Source organism: Eptatretus burgeri, chromosome 11 (genome assembly GCF_056783735.1).
Source record: "Eptatretus burgeri isolate ZD-2024b chromosome 11, Ebu_testis_v1, whole genome shotgun sequence".
Taxonomy (NCBI): domain Eukaryota; kingdom Metazoa; phylum Chordata; class Myxini; order Myxiniformes; family Myxinidae; genus Eptatretus; species Eptatretus burgeri.
Window position 1 is genome coordinate 9,700,035 of NC_140971.1, and position 25,904 is coordinate 9,725,938.

General features: G+C 46.8%; 1 protein-coding gene across 3 annotated transcripts in view; it reads right to left on the reverse strand.

Annotated features, from left to right (window-relative positions):
* Positions 1-25,904, reverse strand: part of ENO4 (enolase 4) — a 55,647-nt gene that overhangs the window by 8,824 nt on the left and 20,919 nt on the right. For 2 of the 3 annotated variants that reach the window (XM_085845163.1, XM_085845162.1), the window contains exons 3-10: positions 25,044-25,207; positions 24,653-24,777; positions 22,534-22,691; positions 20,902-21,033; positions 20,548-20,616; positions 19,753-19,914; positions 17,971-18,096; positions 15,751-15,925 (exon numbers count right to left, since the gene is read on the reverse strand). In XM_085845163.1, the coding sequence (XP_085701289.1) occupies positions 15,751-15,925; positions 17,971-18,096; positions 19,753-19,914; positions 20,548-20,616; positions 20,902-21,033; positions 22,534-22,691; positions 24,653-24,777; positions 25,044-25,138 (1,042 nt within the window). In that variant the 5' untranslated portion in view covers positions 25,139-25,207. The remainder of the gene's footprint in view (positions 1-15,750; positions 15,926-17,970; positions 18,097-19,752; positions 19,915-20,547; positions 20,617-20,901; positions 21,034-22,533; positions 22,692-24,652; positions 24,778-25,043; positions 25,208-25,904) is intronic. The other variant, XM_085845164.1, reaches the window with a different exon arrangement.

Consider the following 25,904-nt stretch of genomic DNA (forward strand, 5'->3'; position numbering starts at 1 on the left):
CTGTTCGTTGCGTCCATTCCCTCATTGAACTGCCCCATCTTGCACTCGGAATATAGTTGGTTTTTAAATAGCCGATTAATAGAATCGGGTCCGGCGAGTTCTGGCGATAATACCCGCTCGGTTATCCCAGAACGGAACGGACCGCTTAAGCGGTTCGTGTCCAAGCAGGCCTTTGCCGAGGTACGGTCCCTCGGTAGGTTACCCGCGCGGGTAATTAGGTATATCGATATTCGGCGATTGACCCTAATTTGCGCGGTAGAATACGGACTGGGCAGTGGTGGAATTAAAAACCCACCCGTGACTGGTTTCTGGCGTTGTTCCAGAAAGTCACGACTGGATTGTCCGTTCGGTGGGCGAAGCGACCGCTATTGGTTAGACGCGGTCGTTCGCACGCCGACGGGCGGGATTTCTACAACACTGGTGTCAGAAGTGGGATTCCAATCCATCCCGCCTCCAACAAAATGAACGGTAATCGGATCAAGGGTGTATAGAGCGACCCTCCGTCCCCCCCCCCACCCCCCAAAAAACGAGCTTTTTAAATTTATTCCGAGAAACAAGATGGCATTTCAAGGCGAACAGGGGCAGGGTGGATTAGAAATGTGTTTTGATGTAGGATCAATGGCTAGGGACGGTTCTTTTTATAACCCCACCACCAATTATAATTAGTGGGGCCGCTCACCCTATACTGAGCACGAGCTTTGCCGGCAAAATAGCGGCGCTGCCGCATCTCAGCGCAGCACGGAGCGGGCTGCTATAATTAGCACAGCGAATGGCACGATACGAGGTGGGGCTCCCAACCAACGATTGAAACCACGTGATCATGGCAGGCGAGGCTGGCGGACATTGGCGGGCTTCGGGCACAAAACAGAGAAATATCTGGGAAAACTAAAAGAAAACGGTGAGAGAACTAATGAAAGGAGAGAGCAAGCATGCAAAAGAAGTGCGGAGAGTGAACTGAAGAAAAGAAAAAAGGAGTAAATTAGTAACTCCCAGGATAGAAAGAACTTAGAAGAAAAATGGAAAACGAAGCTGGAAAAGGAAAAACGGAAACACGATGTGGAATTGGAACTACTGAAGGAAGAGGTAAGAATAGGCAATCGGAAAAGAGAAAGCCTGGAACAGGAGGTAAAAAGAGGAAAGTATTGGTCAAAATTAGCAAGGAATACGGTGAGGGAATGGATGAAATGAGGAAGAAAGAATGTGAAAGGTGTGGAGATGAGGACGGAATTAGAAAAGAAAGCTTCTGAGTTGCTGAAACACCAAAACAAAGAAACGGGATTACAAAACGAACTGAGGATGTTAAAAGAGGAAAGAAAGAGAACGGAGAATGAAACGTTAAGGAACCACACTGAACAGATCAAACAGCTGGAAGCCAAGGCCAGATTGCAGAATAAGTAACAAGACAGACAGTGGAATAAAAAGCAAAAAGAGTATGAATTTGAAATTGAACAACAAAAGGAAAAAACAAGGTTGGAGTATGAGAAGATAGTGACAGAACAAGGAATGAAACAGGAAAGGGAGATTAACCAATTGAGGGAAACTATGAGATTGGAGAAGGAGGAACAAGAGAGACAGTGGAATAAGAAACAGACAGAAGAACAAATGAAACAGGAAAGGGAGATCAACAAAATGAAGGAAACTATGAGATTGGAGAATGAAGAACATGAGAGACGGTGGAGTAGAAAACAAAAAGGAAACGAGGTTGAAATTAACCAATACAACTCAAGGAGAGGGCAAAATTTGAGTCCACGGAGATGGAAAAGCTCCGAAAAGATAATGAACAACTAAAGGGGCTCAGAGAGGAAGAACGACTCAAATGGGAAGGAAAATGGAGCCAGGAAGAAACGGAAATAATAAAGGAGGTGACTGAGATAAAACAAGTAGAGGAGAAACTACAGGTAATTGACGGGTGCACACAAAGCTTGGGGGGTATGAAGGCTCCGGGCCCGCTTGTGGTAGAGCGAATCCCCAGCGTGGTCATCCCAGTGTGTGTGGTTACGAGTGTGGCGAAATGCGTGCTGGAAAGCATGCATTGTGTGCGTGAAACCCCGTGTGTAAGTGTTAATGCGTGTGTAAGCGATTCACCGTGTGTGAGTGGAACCACGTGTGCAAGGGAAACAGCGTGTGTGAGAGCACTGTATGAGAGGGAAATGGCGGTTGGCATGCACGAACATGCAACCGCATGTCCCGGTGTGAATGTCATGTCGAGGTGTGTGAGCGTCGTAGCACGTGGGAGTTTGTGCGCGAGAGTGCGACGGAGATGGTGCCTGACGGTGGACAAAGGCCGAGTAGCGGCCGTAGCTATTTTGGGGACCGTTCCAGGTTTGCACGGCAGCGCGCGTGGGGTCCGTGCCGTGCAACGCACAACGCTGCCACGTGCACGCCTGCGGGAGTGAAGCCCGGTCTGTAAACGCACGCGGTGGATTAGCCGATTCCGCGGACGGACAGAGGTAGGCTGGATTATGGATTTGGACCGGACAGGTTCTCCACGCGAGCGTGTGTGTGAAGCTCCGACGAGCAGAGCACCTGTGTTCGTGTGGAGAACCGCTCGAAACGCGGGGCTTGCTTTGGGATGTGCAGTGACATCGTGGCTGCATGGTTCAAATCCGGCAGAAGGGAATCCCTGTCGGATGTTACCGTCCAAGGGAACGAGAAACGAGAACAACTGCCATGACGTTACGGGGAAAGAGTGCAGGCTGTGAGTTGCCGCGCTGGTGTGCGCAAGAAGAAGGAAAAAAAAGAAGTAAAGCGAGCCTCGCCACTTCGAGTGTACATGAGCCCCAGGCAGTAGGTCATGTGGAGGTGGGTCGGTTCGTTTGGTTTTGTTGTACAGATCACCAATCTAAACGAAATTCACCCTCTACATTAATGAGAACACACCATTGAAATTCCTACTTGTTTCCATATGCACAAGTTGACACACCGACAGTTATTACCATTTGAAATTACCGCCGTGAAGTGGGCGTGGTGTGCTTGTAATCTCGAAGGAAACGACCAGGAAACAACAAATCAAGATGGCGGCGCCCATGGTTGTCGAGTGATTTCGAGTGATTTTTGGTCTTTCAACAACCAAATATGCGTTGTTTCATACACTTGGGTGCGGAGGATGATGAGAAAGTGACGCAATTCACGGATAAGAGCTGGCGTAAGGTATGCGAATGTGCGAAGGCTTGGTGCGACGCCGCAGATAGTGAAACTATCAACAAATGCCGTTTGCTGGCTGATCAAATGATGAAACTGCTGCCAATGACTGATCCTCCTGCGGATGCCGGCTGTCACCGGTTCTGCGATGCGTCGTTTTGTAACAAGGATCATATAAAACGCCCTGAAGCCAGAAAAAGGAAATCAGAAGCCAGCACTACTGCAGTTTCTGCTGGAGCCAGCGAGGTGGTGGGCGGACGAGAAGAAGAGGGGCACTCATACCACAAAATACGTAGAAAATCCCTCAGAACCTCTGTAGAAAGGGTGGCTGGCAAATCAGCTGGTGTACTGCCAACAATTTGTATCATTTGCCAGAAAAAAGACAAATTCATCCATGTCAAAGGAAAATCTCAACGTGATCAGTTGTCCCTGGCAGAAACACAGGATGGAGGAAAGCTGAAGGAAATTGCTGAAGCAGAGGAGAGATGAACGTGATGTGAGAATAATAACAAGTATAAAGGATAAAGACTGTGTGGCGCTGGAAGTTTGTTATCACCGTAAATGTTATTATGAGTATGTGAATGACACATACCACAGACAGAGTGAAAGTAAACTCCAAACTCAGAAAGTGAACTACGACTCAACATTTGACATTTTCTGTGATAAAGTAATCCAGGTAAGACTCATTGATGGAAAGCAATCTATACATATGCAGAAGTTGTGTGAGATGTTCAATGACCTACTCAGAGTATGCGAAGGTCAGGATAAGGCCAACTACCAGGCAACAAGACTGAAGAAAAGACTGCAGGAACGGTACCCAGACATGATTTTCTATCATCCACTAAAAATGTCTGAGAGCGAAGTGGTGTACATGAAGGACATTGATATTGATTCCATTGCTCAGGCTGTAGACAGTAGCTCTACAACAGAAACAGAGTCAACTACAGAGGATGAAGCCAGCCAGGATTCACAGCAGGGTGACTCAGGCCTCAATTTACATGTTCTATACTCGGGAGCACTCATGGTGAGGGATGACCTGAACAAACACCAAAGTGTGGACATTACATGGCCCTAGTTGGAAATGGTGGAGCTAGCACTCGAGCTTATACGGGCAACTCGTACTTCGAACTGGCCGAAACACCTTGCGATCACGAGAGCGTCAATGCCCTGGTACTTTGCATATGATCACCTAAACTATGCAAGGTACTTACCCGTTTACTGGCTGGAAATGGCCGGGCTAGAGTACTCCCACCAAGACACCTATCAAGCGTTCATTGACGGCAAATGGACTGCCCAACGGCATACTCGTTATGGATTTAGTAGTGTTGCGTGTGATCAGATCATAGTGCAGACTTTAAATAGGGACAGCAAGACCAGTGGAGGCATCATTGGTTACACTCAGAAAAGCACAGCTGTGAAGAAGTGGATCCTGTCCGAACCAGCACGTACGGAAATCGCAAGGAAATGTGAGTCCATGGCGGGTATCCACGACGAGCCCCAAGCGAGAAAGGATTTGGATGTGTCGAGCTCGAAGAAAAACGAAGCAGTGGTGGTACAAGTGATGGACACAGTACTTCAAATGATTAACCCTTTCTCCGGTGCTCACCTTGAACTCGTCAATATTAGTTCAGGTATCATCGTACCGCCAGCCACTTCCGCGGACTTGATGAACACGTATGTCAAGGGAGAGAATGCTGTCATGCAATTCATGCATGACCGGCTTCTCTCGGGTGAGGTCTCATTCTTCAGTCCGATTTTGAAGGCCAAATTGGCAACTTTCTCGAAGGCGCGAGGCAAGTCGGCGACTCCCCACCAGCAGACGCCGAAGGTTGAAATTGCGAATGAACATCGTCTTTTCACACGACTGCTGTTGATTGGCGATAAAAGCAATGTAACATTCCACGATCTGCTCACATACCCACTGGCGAACATATCTTTCCCGCTGGCATCCGGTGATGGTTCGATTGCTAAGATGGACAAAGCCAAACTCCGCAACCATATACTGAAACTGTGGCCCAATTGCCGTGTGGACGCTTGGCCTATCCAAGGTGCAATGATTGTGGATGGAATGGCCGTTATTCAGGTGATAAAGGCTGGTTCACTGCCTAACACTTTCGGCAAACCGGAAGAGATGGTGCTGAACATCGTAGTGGCCAAAGCACGACATAACCAATCTTCGAGACTGGACATGGTGTTTGATACTTACCCAAGTATCAGCATCAAGTGCCTGGAGCACGCCAGACGAGCGGGCAGGGCGGGCGATCTTCAAGTGCGAACCATCTACAGACATCATCAAGCCCTTCCAAAACAGTGGGCCAATTATCTCCTGATATGAGCAGAGCCAACAAGGAGGCATTGATAGAGTTCATCGTCGAATCGTGGATGAGAAACATCTCTCCATCAAAACTGGGTGACATGCTGTTGTACGTCAGTCATGCCGGCAAATGTGAGAAAATCAAGGCATCGAATGGTGTCATGACTGTGTCGTCAGTTCCTGAACTTGAATGTGACCATGAGGAAGCTGACAAGAAGCTCCTGCTACACGCCATTCAAGCGGGACAGAATGAAGAGTCGGTGCGCATAGAGAGTTTCGACACCGATGTGTTTGTGTTGGCATTGGCTCACTCGAACTCGATTCGGGCACGAAATTTCCATCTGGTCACAGGAAGTCCCAAGGACATTGTCGTCGTTGACATTAGGAAGCTGAGTAATGCCCTGGAAAGTTCTGTCTACGATGCGTTGATAGGTTTGCACAATTTCACGGTTAGTGATACCACCAGTGCATTTCACGGTAAGGGCAAAACAAGGCCATTTGACATGATGATGAAGGGTCCCCATCTCATCACCTGTTTCGGGAGCATTGGTCGAGGATTCACGCGAGATCAGAATATCATTCACGACCTGGAACAATTCGTCTGCGCCATGTACAATCAGCCGACCATGAAGAGTGTGGATGAGGCTCGCACCAAGCTATTCTGCAGCCAGTCGCTGGGAGAACAGAAGTTGCCGCCTACAAGTGACGCTCTGATGCTGCATTGCAAAAGAGTGAACTATCAGTCTGCGATCCACCAACGCGTGACTGAGAGGTTTATAGAAGCCCCTTCTCCTACATGTCATGGATGGGTGGAACACAACGGAGCGCTGATTGTTCACTGGCTGAACAAACCACCAGTGCCGAAGGAACTGTTAGAGGCGACGAAATGTAATTGCAAGAAGACGAAATGCAAGACCAACCAGTGTTCTTGCCGGTCAAAAGGACTGTCCTGCACAGAGTGCTGTGGGTGTCAAAACTGCGCCAACGATGAACAGACCCGTGCAGAAATGGAACTTATGGATGATGAAAGCGAAACTGACGATGATTCCGACGACGAACTGTGAATGCGGGTGTCACACTGCTTTTGCTGTGGTGATCTACTACACAGTAGTATTCAGGTTGGTTAGCATGTAATAGTGGACTTGAGTTTTGTAATAGCAGCAGTCAAGAGCCTAGTTCAGCAACCGCTTCAGAGCAAGAAATACTGGAGTTCTAAGACAGTAATCCTCTTGTGACGGTTCTACTTTTCATCAGGCTGGGTCGCGAAGTCTCTTTGTCTTTTATTTAATCTGTAATAGTCACTGTAACTGTCTTTAATAGTCAATGTAACTACCTTTAATAGCCAGTGTGGCTGCCTTTTAAGCAAAAGTTGCCTTGGTCAACTCGAACGCCTGTCTGGTCGGTCCAGACGTTTTCAGCTGGGAAAAATATGTTACTGCTTCGGTTTACAACCTTTAATTATAAACATCTTTAATAACAGTGAATAGGGCTCTGTATAAACATATTGTATCATTTTAAGACCTCACAAGAGTTTTCTTTGACGTACATATCAGTCTAACCTTGATTCTTCATTTCTGTGTCAAAATCGTGCTTTAATGTTCGGTTAGGGCTTTAATTGCCAAAAATGACCAATAGTGTCACATCCTCGACGTGTAAACAAATGGATTTGTACTCAGCGTCTAAAATTCTTTAAGTATGCCAAATTTCATTCAGATTGGTGATCTGCACAACGAAAATCATTTTCTGAAGATAATAGCGAGTACCTCCACATGGTCTACAGGGGGTGGAAGACCCCCTTGCTAAGTGGGCACAGGAAGTACTAGTTAGGGGGATGGGTTATCGATAGTTAGACTGGCCTCATGGGGCAGGGACAAGGCCTCATGGAGCCCGTGGAATGGATTAGTTAGAGGGATTTTAGTTCAGACTTAGGAAATGGGAATTTTTTGGATTTTTGGAGACATGGACAGACATGGAAATGTGTAGTGGAGACGTAGCTTAGCGACATAGAGTAAATGGAATGTGCATTGATGTAAGGGATGACGAGGGAGCACGAGTTAGCTAGGGGATTTAGTTAGAGAATGGCAGTGTGGAGTGTTGGTGTGAGTTGCGAAATGGAAAGTGTGTGAGGAATGAGTGTGGGACAGTGGGCCCAAGTGTGCTTGTGGAGCGAATGTGGTATGCATGGTGCGAATGACTGGTTGGGGGGAGGAGTGATTCCCACCCAAGTGACCCTGGGGTCAATTTAATGTTAGCTAGTGGGTTATTCAAATTTACTAATAGGAGGTCGTTTTGTTGGTGTCGAGAGAAGGCACGAAACCGTTTGGAGGTGTGCAGGAGTTAATGGACCGGCTGAGAGCGTGGCTGTGGAATGGTGAGTTTTGTTTAGTGGGCACCCTGAGCACCGGACGAGTCGGCCAGAGTAGGCCAAAGGCCCAAGAGGGGACGGGATAGTGTAGTGGGCATGGGCGACCTGTCGGAAACGGGACCCGTTGCGCCAGAATGCCACGGGGGCAGTGTAGTGGGAAAGGGCGACCCTCGGAAAGGGACCCGGGACATCAACGCGCCACGTGGGCATCGGAGGGGGGCAATGCCAGAGAGGGCAACCCCCCGCGTTGTAGGGAGCAGCTCGGCTCGGAGGCAGCCTGTGGGCATGGGGGTACCATGGTTAGAGTTCGGCAGAGGGGAAGTTCCTGCCAGTTGAGCCACGCTGCCCAGCCAGGAAATTGTGCGAGGGCACGAACGAAAATTTGAGGGCAAGGCGCAAATTTATAACGGACACCAACACAGGCGACTGGAATCATGGTTTTTAGAACCGATCGTTTAAAAGTGTGAGGCGTTTTTGAAAGCCCCGGGGTAGTTTCAGGTTAATAAATGTTAGGGAAGTTAGGAGATGTACCCCTTCACACCATCCATCCCTTCGCTCGTTGAAGGCTGCTGGACCCACCTTGGTAGATCGCTGAACTCTGAGGAGGCCATTCTGAGGCTTTGTTGAGCCTTGAGATAGGACGCTCTCTCCCTATTCCCCTCCAGAGAGGGAACATAGGGGTTGGGAGTAGGCTAGGTGGACATGATAGGCTAACCGGACAATGACGATAAAGGGGGTTAGGGAGACAATTATAATAGGGAAATAAAAATAATGAAAATAAAGAGGGGCAAAATTTTGTTGTGTTTTGTGGCAAATTAAGGGAGTGGGTATGGACAGAGACAGGCAAAGGCGATAGAGTGGGGGGAGACAGTAGGCTAGGTCCGAGCCCGCCTTCAGAGTGGCCGGCACCACCGCATTCCCTCCAGACCTGTTGGAACCACACCAGAGGCCGGCCAGCTTCACCTGCCGGCCTGTTGTGCTGCAGCCGCCTGTTCTGCACGGACTTGCCTTGCCATGCCTCGTTTGCCTGCCTCTGCCATGACCCCATGCCTACTAGCCCTTGTTTGCGTTTGCCCCTGTGTCCATCCATCACCATGTGCGCCAGGACCATCCAGTTTTGCAGGGACTGCCCTGCAGGCAGCCCGTGCATCCATCATGCTCATTTGTGTTTTGCGACCATCTCCATCCATTCCCCTGCATCAATGGACTTTGAAACGAGTTTTACCTTCTCCCCTTTCACAGATCACAAGTCCTGGGCCATGGTTAAGTAATGGATAAGTTGAGTGGAAATTGTAAAGACGTGGAACCCCACCTGCATGTTTGTTTTAGCGCCGGCAATTTTAGTTAAGTTGTCCGAATGAGTCTGAGAGTTTGTTTAGTTAGTTACGCAGCACATTAGGTTATTTATTTTTGGGACACATATAAAGAAATGTCGCACTCAGGGATCCGAAGGTAAAATGTACTAGGGGAAAACTTAGACATGCTGGTCACACGAAAATTTGACGACTCGGGACGAGTCTGTAAAAAGGGGAGGGGGTAGTATTATGAATTTGGAATTCGATTGCACACAACATACAGGTTCCTTTAGTCAGCTATGTCGCTGAGTGCTTGTTCTCCAGATAGCTCACCTTTCATTGTTTAAATGTTCAGAAATCGATTAGATGTGCTGCGGATCGATTTAATAGTTAGGGAATGAACAATGGAGACATCCCTCCCCCTCTTCTGCGAAGAGCAAGAACCACCCTGCCGTCCCGTGACTCATGATGTCAACAACTCCCTCCCACCCATGGCTGAGCGGGGGATGGAGCATGAGGGCATGAGTCACGCCAGGATCGGGGGAAGGGCGGGAGAAGGACAAGAGGAGATCTTTTTCTTTTGTTCGTAGGCAGAGTTGGAAGGGCAGAGTTGGAGAAGGGAGGTGAGGGGATTCGTTCAGCAGACCGTCGGGTCCTGCTTGGCTTGCCTTAGGGTTGAGGCCTGCGGAAGCTTTTTGCTTCGGCTGGCTCAGTGAGCTTCGGCTGAGGCCTGGCTCGGGAGGAGGCTTTTTGGAGGCTTTTTGCTTTGATGGTTCCGTGAGCTTCGGCTTCTGCTTGGCTCGGGAGAGCTTTTTGCTTCAAGCTGCCCTGTTTGGAAGGAAGTTAAGCCGGTCGCTCGGCTCGAGCTGCGAGTGGTGGCTTCTTCTTGGTTCGTGGAGCTCTTTGTTCTCCATTTTGGTTCCCGGCTTGGTGTGACTCATCGACCTCTTCGTGGAGGTGGTTCCTCAGGGAAGCGACGCATCGACGGGAAGCTTCGGCACCTCGTCTCACCAGCACGTGTTGAGAAGTGCGGGAGGTGGTTCCTCGGGGAAGCGACGCATCGACGGGAAGGTTCGGCTCCTCGTCTCACCAGCACGTGTTGAGAAGCACGGTAGGATTCGCGGGAGCTCGGGAAGGATCGCGGCTCGGCGATTAGATCCAGCTGGCTCTCGCTGGAACCCGGGTCCGAACAACTTGAAGACCACACGAGGTGGAGAGGTTCGATATAGGTTCTGAGTTTCAGCTCACCTGTCCTCCGAGCTGGAGCTCGTTATTAAAGGCCTCTGCCACCATTTCTTGGGTGTGTGTGTGTGTGTGTGTGCGTACGTGTGTCCGTGGGCCCATCTAATAAGTAGGAACTGCTGTTAAGTGCAAGTGACTGTACATAATAAGTAGACGGTTGTAGTTCTTTTGTCGTGCTTTTGTTGCTTGTATAATTGCATACGTGTTTTGCCTTGTTTAATTGCATATGTGCTTTATTATAATAAATGTCCTTATGTGAATGTAAACCTGTTCGTTGCGTCCATTCCCTCATTGATCTACCCCATCTTGTACTCGGAATATAGTTGGTTTTTAAAGAGCCGATAAATAGAATCGGGTCCGGTGAGGTCTGGCGATAATACCTGCTCGGTTATCCCAGAACGGAACGGACCGTTTAAGCGGTTCGTGTCCAAGCAGGCCTTAGCCGAGGTACGGTCCCTCGGTAGGTTACCCGTGCGGGTACTTAGGTATATCGATATTCGGCGATTGACCCTATTTGGCGTGGGTAGAATACGGACTGGGCCGTGGTGGGATTAAAAACCCACCCGCGACTGGTTTCTGGCGTTGTTCCAGAAAGTCACGACTGGATTGTCCGTTCGGTGGGCGAAGCGACCGCTATTGGTTAGACGCGGTCGTTCGCACGCCGACGGGCAGGAATTGTACAACAATAGTAAAAAATATTATCTTGTATCTAACCAGACAGATTTTTGAATTTCCCTCCCATTTGATCGTCACGAGATCTGGAAGATGGCCAAAAACGCCGATGCGATTCGAAAAGAAGGAAGGAAGGAGAAATGAAATATAAATATAAAACACATTTTTAGCCTTTTATATTTCTACATTTTCCACCGAAGGTGCAAAAGTTTCAAAACCCGAAATGTAAACGTCGGCATTTATTTTCAAAATATAATTTTGTGTGCGTGCGTCAAAATGCCGAGTCATCTTTAACCAAACTGCACAGTCGAGCTGCGCAGTGGAACTGCGCAGTAGTCTTCGGTCATAACTGAACATTGAGAACTTGCGGTATTATAGAGATGACCGTCACCCCCACACGGGGGTAATTTTTTTTATTTGTAAACATCTTTCGTGAAAATGTAATCGTGCATTTGTGGTTGTAAACATTTTAAAATTTACAATATTTCCCGTTTGAACCAGGAACCACCGCAAACCGATAACATTATCCCCCTCGTCTCCATTGTAATAATGACAAAACACTCGTGGATTTTTCCCCCACACTCGCGGATTTTTTGCAGGTCAGGAAATCCCCAGAACCTATCCCCTATTTCCCATTGAAACAATGCCCCTACATTCGCGGGGTTTTCCTGGAACGTATCCCCTGCGAATGTCGGGGTCCTGGTGTACATCGTTTTTGTCGGTGCTATAGTTTTCAAATTAGGAGCTTGGAGAGATTTTATGCATTGTATGATCCAATTTTCCACGATCTACTCTCATGTGATCAAATTAAAAAATATAATCAAATCTTTCTTTGGATTTGAGGATCAGATCACATGGACAAAATAAGTGTTAAAATCTGGAGTAAAACTGAAAATTTAAAGAAATTAGCGATTCTTATAAATAAGTGTATTTACTTTCCCAACTTCTCCATATGTACACAAGAAAATGTGAAATTGCCAAAGCATTAAACTTAACTTTTTCTACGTTCGGACAATTATATTGAGTGAAGAAAAGATAAAGGAATTTTCCCAAAGTGTAACTTCATTGAGTGGAATGAAAATAATTAAGCAGCAGGGCAAGTTTGGCTGTGGGATCGCTTGGAAGGCTCCTGCGGCATGAGCAGAGGGGGTGGTGGCTGCGACTGGGTCCTCCGTGGGGAAATCCGCAGAGTTAGAAAGGCAAAATAAATTAAATTAAAGATGGAATTAAAAGAACGATTAACATAACGGGAGGATTAGAACAAGTAAAGCAACGGGACAAGTGAAGTGCCTGTTCAAGAGAATTGGAAAATGTTTTCAGTGGCTACAAAGCAATGCTTGCTGAAAAACGAAGAAATCAGTGCAGAAGACTCTCTTTTGCTTCTTCCTGAAAGTTGAAAGGCCTCGAGTTGATGAACCAAGAAGCAAGCATTTCCTCTCGTGGAGTTGTCAGACATGGAGGAAGGGGGAAGACAACCCTGAACCTCTGTATGACTAATTACACTGAACAACAAAATTTTTTTACTGGAGATGTGTGAAGTGATTAAGACTAATTTGGGTACGCTGATTTCAAAAATCATAACCGTTTTGCTGTATCACGTCAGAATTTTCAGTAACAGAAATATTCCCATTGCCTAGAAGTCAGGATTTCAATGAAATTTACAAAAATTCATTTATTCATTTATTTCATCATGAATGCTTCAAAATTATAGAAATTACAGAAAAACTCCACTAGAATGTAATTAAAAATGCTTTAGGCATTTGGCTTTGCGTTTGTGCTGCTCTGTGTCAGTTTCACGATGCAGGAACCAGCAGAAATCGCCCATCATGTTCGGGTTGTGCCGCCCTTGGTAACTCGTCTCCATGAGTGAAATCTCTTGGTGGAATCGCTCGCCGTGCTTGTCCGAGACTGCTCCCAAGTTGTCAGGGAAGAAGTTCAGGTGCTGGTGTAGGAAATGGATTTTCAGGGACATCCTGGAGCCAAGTTTCCTGAAGGACTCCAGCAGCTGCTGCACTATTTCTTCATAGTTGTCCGCGCGCTCGTTCCCCAAGAAGTTGTCCGTCACAGCTTTGAAGCTCCTCCACGCTGCCAGCTCTTTGGGGTTTAGAGTTGTCGGAAAAGTTTCGTCCTTCTTAATCTGTCGGATTTGCGGTCCAACAAAGACACCAGCCTTGATCTTGGCCTCCGACAAGGTGTTGCCAAACTTTTCCTTGAAAAAAACCCACGCCCATTCAGATCCATTGCCCGTACAAAACTTTTCATCAAGCCGAGCTTTATGTGGAGTGGTGGAAGGAAAACCTTGGCTGGGTCGACAAGGGCGACATGCTTCACGTTGTGTCGACCAGGTACATGCTCTTTTCGCTCTTCCCAATCTTTCTTCGTCCAGTGATTCTTGTCGTCTCTGCTATCCCAGAGACAAAGGAAGCACATGTATTTCGTGTAGCCTGACTGCAGCCCTAACAACAGCGCCACCACTTTCAAGTCTCCGCAGATGTGCCAGTTGAAGTCATTGTACTTGATGGAATCAAGCAGCTGCCGCATAGTCTCATAGGTCTCTGTCAAGCCGAACGCGTGAGTCAGTGGGACTGATGGTTTCTCGTTGCCATTGTGGAGCAAAACAGCCTTCAAGCTGTTCTTCCCCGAGTCGATGAAGAGGCGCCAGTCTGCAGGATCGTGATCACACCCAAGTTCTTTCAACAGACCGTTGATGTCACTGCAGAATGTCATCGTGTCTTCCATCTCAAAGAACTCAGCCATGTCTCTGTGACGTGCTCTGAACAAGGATATCTTGGTGTTAGGTTCAAGTAGATTCCACTGCTGCAGCCTTGATCCAAGCAGCTCTGCCTTCGCCTTTGACAGCGATGATCTCTTACAAGATCATTAAGTCTCCCTGGTTCAGAAGGTGTGATTCTTGAGTGTCGGGTTCAAAAGGTTCATCATCACCATCCTCTTCACCACTGCTTACAGCTATGTTCTGATCAGCTGGAGGTGTTGGAACGGGGTTCTCGTCATCATGAGGCACAGGTTTACGAGCAGAGACGCAGTCAGCGTACTTGATGTGACCTTTATTCTTCTTGTTGAAGCCGGCGATGCTTGTGCAGCAGAAATAACAATCATCATGATGATTCTGCGGCTCACGCCATATCATGGGCACCGCAAATGGCATGCTCGCGCGCTTGCCCACCAACCACTGAGTCAAGGTTGTGTGACAGCTTGTGCAGCAGATGTGTGGTGCCCAGCTCTGTTCTTGGTCCCCCACCTTACACCCGAAGTAGTGAAAGTAGGCGGCCTTCATTTTCACTGCTGTAGATATACTTCGCTGTTGATCTTTTTTGGTATACCGACCACAGACATAACAGAAGTTGTCAGGATGATTGGTACAGGAACGCCTACTCATCTTTATCTGAAAGAAAGAAATATAACACAAGTTAACAACAATTGTACGAAATAGACATGTTAAAGACATATGTAAATTTCATTGAAATCCTGACTTCTAGGCAATGGGAATATTTCTGTTCCTGAAAATCCTGACGTGATACAGCAAAACGGTTATGATTTTTGAAATCAGCGTACCCAAATTAGTCTTAATCACTTCACACATCTCCAGTAAAAAAAATTTTTTGAAATTTGTTGTTCAGTGTTATCAACACCACACATCCCTCACCATGGAAGGAAGGCAGAGAGGTATGCGCACACACACTAAGCTGGCTAGCTTGGGTTTGAATCTCAACCCAGCTATAAACTTGTCACCCCGATGTTTCACAAGCAAGGTGATTAATCAATGTGGGTGCCGTCCCTCAGATGGACATTAAACTGGGCGTCACATCTGCCAGAATTAGTTGGTGGACATTTAAAGATCGCTTTGCAGTGTCTTTTGCGAAGGGTAGTGGAGCTATCCCCAGCATCCTCGCCAAATTTCAAATTCCCGCTCTAACCTACAGATGCACTGCCACACCCTCAGTCAATGATGCCACTCACAGCCTTGTGCTCCATAGGAGAAAAGATGATGACCAGACCCCTATGCATAGTATTTTATTGTTATAATATTTTAATTAATTTACTTTTTGAAAAATTTCCACTCAATTTTTTTTTCTGTCAAGAATGCATTTCCCCTTCAATACATTAAGTCAACGGGATTTTAAAGTTTGATTTACATTATATCGATTGAAACAATGTTTTCCAGGAAGGCATCTATGACATAAATAGGGAAGTGCCTGTAATAAATAGATATATGCTTGTGTACATATGTGTGTGTATGTGTGTGGTCATAAAGGATGATGCAACATTCTCTTAGCGAACTTCCCCTCCCCCCCCCATCACATTTCTCTTTCTTTTTCTCCCCCCTCCCCCTCTTCTTTCTGTTTCTCCCCCTCTCTCTGTCTGTCTGTCTGTCTGTCTGTCCCCTCCTAATAAAGTGCAGCACTCTCCTCCCACATCTCTCTCACTCTCCCTCTCTCTTTCTCTAGTTTCCACCCTCCTCCTCGCACCTCCTCCCTCCCGGAGTGTGTAGCGACTTGTGGTGAGGCGTAGCTCTCCCCTCCCCCCCCCCATTCCTCGCTCTCCCTCCCTTTTCTTCCCCCCCCCCCCCCTCCCTCCCCTCTCCTCACTTCCCACCCCTCCTTGCTCCCCCCTCTCTTGATGTATTCCCATCAGCGAAGCAACAGGTGGTATTTGCTACTCATTTAATAAGGATGGGTTTGAGATGTTGGGTATAACCTCACCCTGCAGGGCCTGCGAGACCTCTAACAGCGAACTCAGCGTGTCATGATCTTGAAGAGGCAACACCACTCCGTCACCTGGAAGCTCTTTTCCAGGAACTATATCATTGCCAGCACCTTTCACCAGCAACAGGCACGATGGGGCTTGTTCAGCGAGACGCATCCAAGCCTCGGTGTCCTGATCCCGGGTAGATATGTGCCACATATGAAGGTTGTGGGGTTATGATAAATAACATACAAGGGGTTATTATCCCCACACTTTTTGAAAAATAATAGGGGGAAGGAGGTATTGTAATCAGCTCTGTCTGTCTGTCTGCCTGTTCGTCCGTCCGTCCATCACGCTAATTTGATATCGGGACTTTCCTGGTGGAACCTTATTTCCATCTTTCAATTTGGCTTGAGGTGGGAAGCGTGGGAATTTGCAATGGCGCGCCATCGACTTCGCTCGAGTCAAACTTTTCTAAACAACTTTACATACATTTAATAGACGGGAGAGGAGTGGGGGATGGGGGGGAAGGGGTAGTGGTCACTACGAGGTATATCACAGATACAGCAAAGCTGTACCTATACAAGTACAAGTGAGCACTTTGTAATGGAGTATCTGATCTGATGTGATCTCTCATTGGAGACACTATTGGAGCCTCATGTAGCTGTCAATGGCGGTTATAGACCAGGAAGGATGAAAAGGAAGTTAGGTAGTCGGCTCTCAGCTTGATCCATGAAGATCAATTTGGTTCGGGTATAAAATTTTAACATCATCTGAAAGACTATGCTCCATGTTATAGCAACTGCTGCTGGTATTGCATCAATCAGACAGCAGTTTTTTTTTAGCCGGATCCAGTTCTGCCATAAATACCATAATGATTCTAATAGGGGCACTGATTCTGTTGTACTGTAGAGCATAGGTGCTGCCAAAGCAGTTTAATGATAAGGGTTATACTGGGTGGTTTGCCATTGCCTTCGTAGCTGTAGTTAGGGTTGAAATTTGTAATTTGTTCAGGGTGCTGGCGACAGCTCGCTTACATTCCACGAAGGACACCGTGGGATCTTTAACGTCCAGCAACTGATTCCAGCAGGCAGGACGCCCAGTTTTACGTACATCGGAGGGTCGGCACACACATTGATGAGTCACCCTGCCTGTGAATCACCGGGATGACAGTTTAGAGCAGGGTTAGGATTCAAACTCAGGCTGGACTGTTTAAAGGCGAGTGTGCGTTCCTCGACCAGCCCATGATGAAGGTGTATCGTGTATGGATTTAATTATCATCATAATTTTGGTAGCACAGGCATGAAGGGCCAAATGACCATTGTGTGTCCCAAGTTCTTGTCCGGGATAATTTGAACTTTTAACCGATACCATTGCTGGGGGAGATCGAGTCATTGTTGGCCGATCCGCACTTTAACGGTGTCATTGGCATCGTCGTTACCTATCACAGCAATGGGTCCCAATTAACGGTTCCATAGTGGGTGAAAAAAGGTGCCAGAGCCTCAACTCTGGGGTTAGACTTTGCAAGAGCTAGTTGAAGGAGGAACTTGTAATTTGTTCAGGGTGGCGGTGATAACTTGCCTACTCTTTGTGAAACACATTATTTACCATCGACCAACTCATGCTAGCACAAGGGACACCCGGCTCAACGTCCATCTGTCAAAAGGCATTTTTGTGGTGTAACACCCTGTCTGTGAAGCACCAATTCGACGGTTTATAATCGGATAGGAAAGGAAACAGAGACGAGACGGATCAAAAGCAAATACACCACCTCCTGCGCCAACCTGTCAGACCTGGACCTACGACACCTATAACTACGGCTTGAGGACAGCACCCTTGGATTGTGGTTGGTGACAACCGACATCTCTACTCGAGTTCCACTCTCCTCCATGCCGTGAGATCCGATGGGGGAATGTATTGCAGTGCCAGATGGGGGGTGCTGTATCATGGAGTACGATCCTGGCGTTTTGAAGATCGTTAACTGGCCATCTCGTCTGCATGGACGCTTAAAAATGAGACTCCTTACGTCTGTTACTCTGTACACCATTCGAAATCCCTTCAATGAGACAGCTTGTGTTGGTGAGCGTGCCTTTTTCAAAGGCTCAGGTTCGATTCCCGTCTCGTCTTTCCTTCTGACCTGATCAATAGCCTTTTAAATCCTATATTTGTAAAAGGGTTTGGCGTTATTAAAATTCACATTTTAAACAGACGGAATGATGGAGGAACAGCGCTCTGACCTGACTGCGTAGTGGATCAATGAGAGCAGACAGTGCAGGGTACTGCGTCAAAAGGTCCAGGTACATCCCTGGCATTTCATCCGCGGTTCGTGGTGCACCGACCACCACCTCGTAGCGTCCCAGCAGCTGCACACGAAGATATAGTTACAGTCTATCATACACCGTACTCACGAGGCACGTACAAATCTCTCCCACACCATTGCATCCCTGGGTAACTGCATTTGTATAAAGAGACAAGCACTGCTCAGTTTTACACCGAATGTGTGTGTGTGTAGCTTTACGCTGTGACGTAATCGTAATCGATGTCAGTTTTATTGTTCAATGTTCTTGCTGTTTGGGGTGGTACAAAATCGGCTATCTTCGCTCCTTGTACTCGAGTCCATTTACTTTACTTGCACCACTTTGTATGATTCCAGGTAGTTTTGGTTCAGTGGTGGTCGATGGGTGAGGAGGTGAGCTGGCAGGATAGCCCAGAGGTATGCAAACTCCCCTCCGAGCTGTCCAGCCTGGGTTCGAATGTTGAACCAGCTATAAACTGTCGTCCTGTGTTTCGCAGGCAGGGCGAGGCATCGATGTGTGTGCCATCCCTCGGATGGACGTAAAGTCAGAAGACCCGTGTGGTATCAAGCGGTCTGGTCTTCTTAGATCGGTTGCTCGTGTGCAAGTGTGGTTATTATTGTCTGTGTGGTGTTGCAGATTCTGCACCACAAACTATTCCTACAGGGTGGTTCACATGGTTCATCTGAACAAGCATCTTGGACTACGAGGGGCGACCACTCCAACGGGTGGACACTGGACCCGAACCTTCAGGAAGTCCAGCTTATTAGCCTCGGTGGACATTATTGAATCGTCGGCCCCTCATTATGGTCGACTTCTCTTCCCTCGACACAGGAGGTCGTTTTCAATGACTACGGGTCCAACCCTTCTCTTAAACTTCACAACTAAATAAAAATAGCAGTTGTACCGGCTAATGGTAGAGCTTGTATCATACATCACGTGTTGGACAAAGTGTCCATGAATTGAAAGACATGCAGACAAGCCGGTAGGTGGACATGGGTAGTCGATCAAGTCGAATTTAGTCGTTTCTCAGCCGTTACTAGCCAACAAAAGCATCCATAGCAACGGTTCTTTCTCACACATAACTAGGGCATACCATGAACCTACCATACCAGTTTCATGTATATCTGACTCATAGTCTCTGAGATATAATGAACTTCGTTTTTTTTATTGTTTTCGACCAGGGTTCATTCAAAGTCTATCTTCTCCGACAGTTTTCATTGGATCCGGCTGGAAATTTTTGACAATATGGCTGAATGTACTGCCCACAGTCGTTCGTGGCCCGATTTTTGATTTTCGAAAAAATAAATGTTTGAGATTTTTTTTGAAAATTTCAAAGGTCTGTTGCTAGGCAACAGATGGGTCCATAGCAACGGTTCTCATTTGCACACAACTCGGTCATGGTATGAACCTACCAACCAAGTTTCATCGAAATGGCCATTGTATTAACGGAGCACTGGATCGAACAGACATACATACAGACAGACAGACAGACAAACATATCGACGGAAATACTGATAATAAGGGTAGACTAGATTGACTACCCAATAATGGACAATTTGACACAATATGTGGGATTTGAACCCAAGACCCCCCATCATCATAGATCACATGCTAATATGGGAATGCCAAACTGGCCACTTCCGTTCCATGTGGTGGTGGCAGATTTAGTGAGGTTACCCTTTGGCCAACAGTTCCGCGTGGGGGTGCAAGCACTGAACGTACAATATCGTAGATTTCATGAGCGGCACAGTTAATGCCTATGTGGAAGTCGGTTCCAGGTACGAATCCCGTTGCCTTGCTGGCTTGCAGAAGCAGGTCCATCGCTTGCTCCGGGCGATCGACCGGGACCGTGGGTGGTGCCAACTCCACCGCAGCTCCTTGGAACTGTCCGGGGGGGTGGGGGGAATGGCCGGAGAGCATGATCAAAGTGACGTCACATTAAAAGTGACGCAATTATGCCTTACGTAATGGCACCGTTGTCGAAGAAAACCTTATGTAACCGATTTATCACGTTTACTTTAGGTCTACTTTAAGTTTACTTTGGGTTTACTTTAGAGTTTGATTCAAAAAAGGATCCTGAGGCCTAAATCATTCAGCCTGCACGGCCATGGGGCGTTTGGAAGGCAATGAACCATTCTGATGATCTTCAAGCTGTTTTTGATGCGAGGAAAATGGGGGTGTGCAGAGATGCTTTCTTGGGGGGAAATCACTGCACAAGGAGTGTGGGAGCAGGTCATTATGCTCTCTGTACTATGACCAAGGGGTAGGCCCGAGCCCCCTGAGTCCTTCTCTCCTGACCTCTTTGCAGCACTGAAGGTGTGTGCTTGCCAGGTAGTTCGACAATGTCTTTACCATGAAGGGAATTTACTTCGGAAGTTTACACATGGGTGCAGTAAACGAGGAAATGTTTTCTTCATTATCAAGAGGAAGTGTAGGAGGTTACTGTACGTGGTGCACAACTGGAACTTTTAAAACTAGAAATCAAAAGCACGAGGTGGTGAGCTGCTGGTCACTCACCCCACCCTTGGTCATGCTGTTTAAAATCACGACCATCTGCTTCTGGACCTCCCAGATCATCTGCAAGCCCTGGCAATACACCCACAACCCCCCGAAATGCACGACATTTCACACGCATCACCACAAACATGTTGCTTCCACATCATGAGGGTTTATCAGCAAGATCGGTGGAATGGAAAACTAAATAATTGCGCAATTCCCTGATTAGATTGAACAGTTTTACCAACAATGCAAAGACAATTCCAAGCTTGGACGCGTCACGTGGAACAGTGAACAGTCACGTCGAAATTGAAATTAGAAATATCTCCCCTAAAGTTACCAAAGACAACAACGAATAAGAGGAGGCAAGTTTACCTTGGTAACAGCCATGCCTGGGATGGTCAGCATGAGCACTTCCTTCAGGAGGAGGAGCTGACCCAGCTTGCTCGGTCGACAGCACATCACAGTCACTGCCACGCAGGGCAGGCAGGAAGCTGGGGTGAGGACCTGGATGGAGTGAGAAGACAGCCAAGGATGGACAGGTGCTTTAATAACATGAGTAGATGCAGTTACTAACGTAACGCCTCATCTGCAAACGAGGTCCAAATAACATCATTGCTTGAATCTGCATCACCTGCTCATCTACTCTCAAATCCATACAAGTGAGAAAGAAAACTATCCTTGGCCTACACTTCAGAGTGTCAGTTAGGTCTTAAGCATGTTGGGTCCACTCTCACCATCGCAAGTTTTGTGCTCTTTGTTTTCCAGGCTCTCAAATGGATTCACAGCTCTGGCTTTTTTTTTTTTTTTTTTTTTTTCTCTCTCTCTCTCTCTCTCTCTCTCTCTCTCTCTCTCTCTCTCTCTCTCTCTCTCTCTCTCTCTCTCTCTCTCTCTCTCTCTCTCTCTCTCTCTCTCTCTCTCTCTCTCTCTCTCTCTCTCTCTCTCTCTCTCTCTCTCTCTCTCTCTCTCTCTCTCTCTCTCTCTCTCTCTCTCTCTCTCTCTCTCTCTCTCTCTCTCTCTCTCTCTCTCTCTCTCTCTCTCTCTCTCTCTCTCTCTCTCTCCGATTCATTCTGCTTTATCCCATATTAGTGAAACACGCCTTGACCAACTGTCAACTCATTACTTGCCGTCATATATCCAACCCATGACAAGCACGGTGTACGTCGATACCACCCCCAAAGTGAGGAAAGGGAGGCCTTCGATCTGCACTGTACTGAGAACAGGTTGATGATGATGACGATTATGATGATGGTGATCAAGGTTGTTGCTCATATTCACTCTTTTATCCCCCAATTTCACCCATCTGTAGAAACATCTTCTAGCTTCTGTTCAGTTTTGCTCTTCAATCTCACCATAATCTCATTTCGAACCTCATTGCCCACCGATTTGTCTTGCCAATCTCTGCATCCATCCATTGGGACCATACTCTGTGCAGAGCGTTGGTGCTGCCTAAGCAGTCGACGAGGTTATTGGGCACAATCATGGACGGGTCGCCACTCCGAAACAGGACACCAGCATACTGGCACTCATTTTCCCGACCAAGGAAGGATGATGACAGGTCGAGTTAACCCCACCTGGTATTGATTCCACAGCTGAAAGGAATTTGATCTCAGGATTCCGGGATCCCAAGCCCACCACCGTAACCATGAAGCCTACACCAGGCATAATCTCGGCATGGTTGGCAACATGTCTGCTTATTCTTTTCCCCATTGCCAGTGTGACATATTCCAGTTCTTTATTAATCAGTTGTTCCATGAGCCTCAGCACCCATTAAATATTTATAGCAGTTACCACAAACCAGTTGTTGAGAGTTTATGCGGTGGCAACATGGGCCGATTGTACTGTAGGAAACCTTCTCTGAAGCACCTTCAATAACAGTCACAGTGAACAATGACTGTGCTGATGAGGTGACCGACTGAATTCCAAATTAGCAGGGATCTTGACTCGTGTAACAATCAAACACACTTCCTGATATAAGTGCGTGGTGACGTCGGTGCCTTGCCATGCCTTGCCATCTCTAAGTGCTGCCACATGCTGGAACAGCGGCCGGCCAAGTAGGTGGGCGGCCGCACGGGCCACCGCCAGGGAGGCAGCTTGGATGGCTGGGCGGCCGGGTGGTTGGTCGCGTTGTGGCTGGGGGATCAAGACCGGCAGGAACTTGCTTTCTGGAAAACCACACACATGGATGGAGGGGTGGAGTGGAAGGGATAAGGTCATATGATGGATGGCATGAGGGCTGATTTCACCTGCCATCTTACATTCCCTTTCATTCTCACTCACTTTCTCTCTGTCTATTTATTGCCATACACAGACGATGAAATACATGATCGCTCCTCCTATGCATGAAGATGTATATGTCACAACTTACATTTTACCAAACTTTCACAAACGTAAGGTCACGATACCGATTTCATATCAGGCCAGTTTGAGTTGAAAACAATTGTGCGCTTGTAAAATGGAAGGGAAAAAACTTTCAGCACAATGTCATCATATTCCCATGATATGGCCAGTGAGCTCATCACAACAACATAACGTTCTGCATCGAACACATCCATTTTGCCTCATAACACCATCATGAACCAACTTACACATGAACATACACACCGTCATGGACCAACATAACACATGAATATACACACCGTCATGGACAAAAATTACATTGGGTGAACTGTGGGTCCATGATGGTGTGTATGTTCATGTGTAATGTTGGTCCATGACGGTGTGTATATTCATGTGTTATGTTGGTCCATGACGGTGTGTATGTTCATGTGTAATGTTGGTCCATGACTGTGTGTATGTTCATGTGTAATGTTGGTCCATGACGGTGTGTATGTTCATGTGTAATGTTGGTCCATGACGGTGTGTATGTTCATGTGTAATGTTGGTCCATGACTGTGTGTATGTTCATGTGTAATGTTGGTCCATGACGGTGTGTATATTCATGTGTAATGTTTGTCCATGACGGTGTGTATATTCATGTGTAATGTTTGTCCATGACGGTGTGTATATTCATGTGTAATGTTGGTCCATGACGGTGTGTATTTTCATGTTTAATGTTGGTCCATGATGGTGTGTATGTTCATGTGTAATGTTGGTCCATGACGGTGTGTATGTTCATGTGTAATGTTGGTCGTAACGGAACGGTGTGTACAACGGTGTGTACAAAGAATAAGCAGGTGAAGGAACAACAAGTCGGTTAGGTTGAGTGATAAAAATCAGGTAGAACAACAATAAGCACATCTCATAAGCTTGTTTCGCAACTCATAAGCTTGTTTCACAACCTTGTTTTCTAAACAGACCTTGTGAGTGTGTTCTGTAAGCAAGTTTAGTGAGCATCCAATGAAATATATTGCAAGCATGTTTTGTAAGCATGTCCAGAAAGCTTGTTTAATGCGGAGGTTTTGTCAGCATTATTTAATCATGTTTTATAAACAAATTGGAAGTAAAATAAAACCTTCAGTTCACGTTCATGTCTCCACCGAATTAAGAACATGTATTTCACAGATGGCAGCCTGGTTGTGGCTTAACGGTTAAGGTGTCTGGCTTAAGATCTTAAGGTCCTGAGTTTGAGCATCTGTCGTGCTATAAATAACAAAAGGTGGGTTAACTGAGCCGAGCATCCTTCTGAGGTTGGCAAAATGAGTACCAGCTTACCGGGAAAAATTACTCATTGGAGTATCCTGCGTCAGAGTGGCGACCCGTCCAGGATTGTACCTCCTGTCTATCTTTACATTGTTGATGCCAAATTGACAAAAGTAGAGAATTACAATGAGAAAGACCATACAAGATGAACCAAAAGAACCGATACCGATACAAAGGGCTGGAAATCAACACAAAAGGCTTGAAAAAAATGTATTTGCTGTAACAGGTGTGGAATATCTTTTCAATTGTAAGAACTTCTCATCCTGGATTTGAACCTTGGGGTATCAGATCCGTTTATAAACGCTATCGTTGTGGGAAAAATATAGCTCAACTCAATGGCACAAACAATGTATAATCTAATGAGAACCAGGTTTGTAGTTTAATAAACAACTCGTTTGATGTATTTATTTATTTATTTATTAGCAGACCTGTTGGTCGAACGCAACACCAGATCGCTGGGACCATGGCGCCCTCTCGTGTTCACCTTTTTTGGAGCTTTGTTTACGGCGACTGGAAGGTGTTGTGGTTGGAAGAGATGGAAAGGTGGAACTGGCAGTGGTTTGTAGGGTCCCCTCCTCAATCTCCACTCGTTTTCCCTTAATGGCATCTCTACAGGCAGGATTTGGTACAAGGGATGGGTTGAGACTACTGCCATGGAAACAACATGACAACGACCAACTTTTTATTCGTGCAACATTCATGTAATTAACACTGTGTTTTATGATATGAAAAGCAACAACTCAAAGTTCGATTCTCGGTGGAACCTTTAAGGGACAATGAAGTGAAAAAAAAGTTTCATCAGACTCGATGGTGTGAATGTGTCATGGTGATAGAGTGTATGCTCTGTATATGTGTAAGGAACCACAAAAAGGTACCTCAAGAGATCATCGACCTCGGACTGCTTCATTGGCTGAAGACCCTTCAGCTGGTCACTCAGGGCATGATTCACCCAGTGTAGAAAATCCAGCATGGTGGGGTTGTCCAAAGATCGTGAGCCGGTCGCTTGTCCCACCCAGGTCCGCAGTACTAGGCCCAACCACTGTATTTGAGAAGAATGCCAGGGAACATACAAATAGTGAAAAGAAGCATGGAGGACATGACTGCAAAATGTTTACCCAGATGCTTTTGTATACATAGTCGAGGCTCGTGAAAGAGCTAGTACACTTGATATATCAGGACGTAACAGGACGCAAAAGGAACAGTAATGAGAGGGTAGTTGAAGGCCAACACCAACAATACCAACCAACTAGACCAACAGCAGAGTTGAAGGCTGAGGTAGAGGAAGACTTGGAGAATCAAAGGGTGTGGGGAGGAATGGGGTCAGGAAAGGATGCATAATATGGACAAGATGGATACACAAGGAAACGCTAAGGAGGGAAAACTGGAAAAATTTGAAGGAGGATAGATTGCGGTGAGGATGGTGTTTGGAGAGGGTTAACGAAGGGAGAAAAGATATATTGGATTGGGGCCAATCTGAGATGATAGTGAACAGTTGTCTTTTCTTTTTTGTATACCTTGTCGAGGCTCGTATGAGAGCTAACACACAACGCACAGCAAGGGGGCATGAGACAAGAGGGGTGGGAGTGGGAAGGACCAAACAGTGGGGAACAGACACATGAGGAGATCTGTGGAAGGGAGAGGGATGGGGCGGGGAACATGGAGAATACAATATGGACATTACAGGGACTTTCAGGAAGGAAAGCAGGGAATTTGAAGGAGGTGGGTTTGGGGTGGAT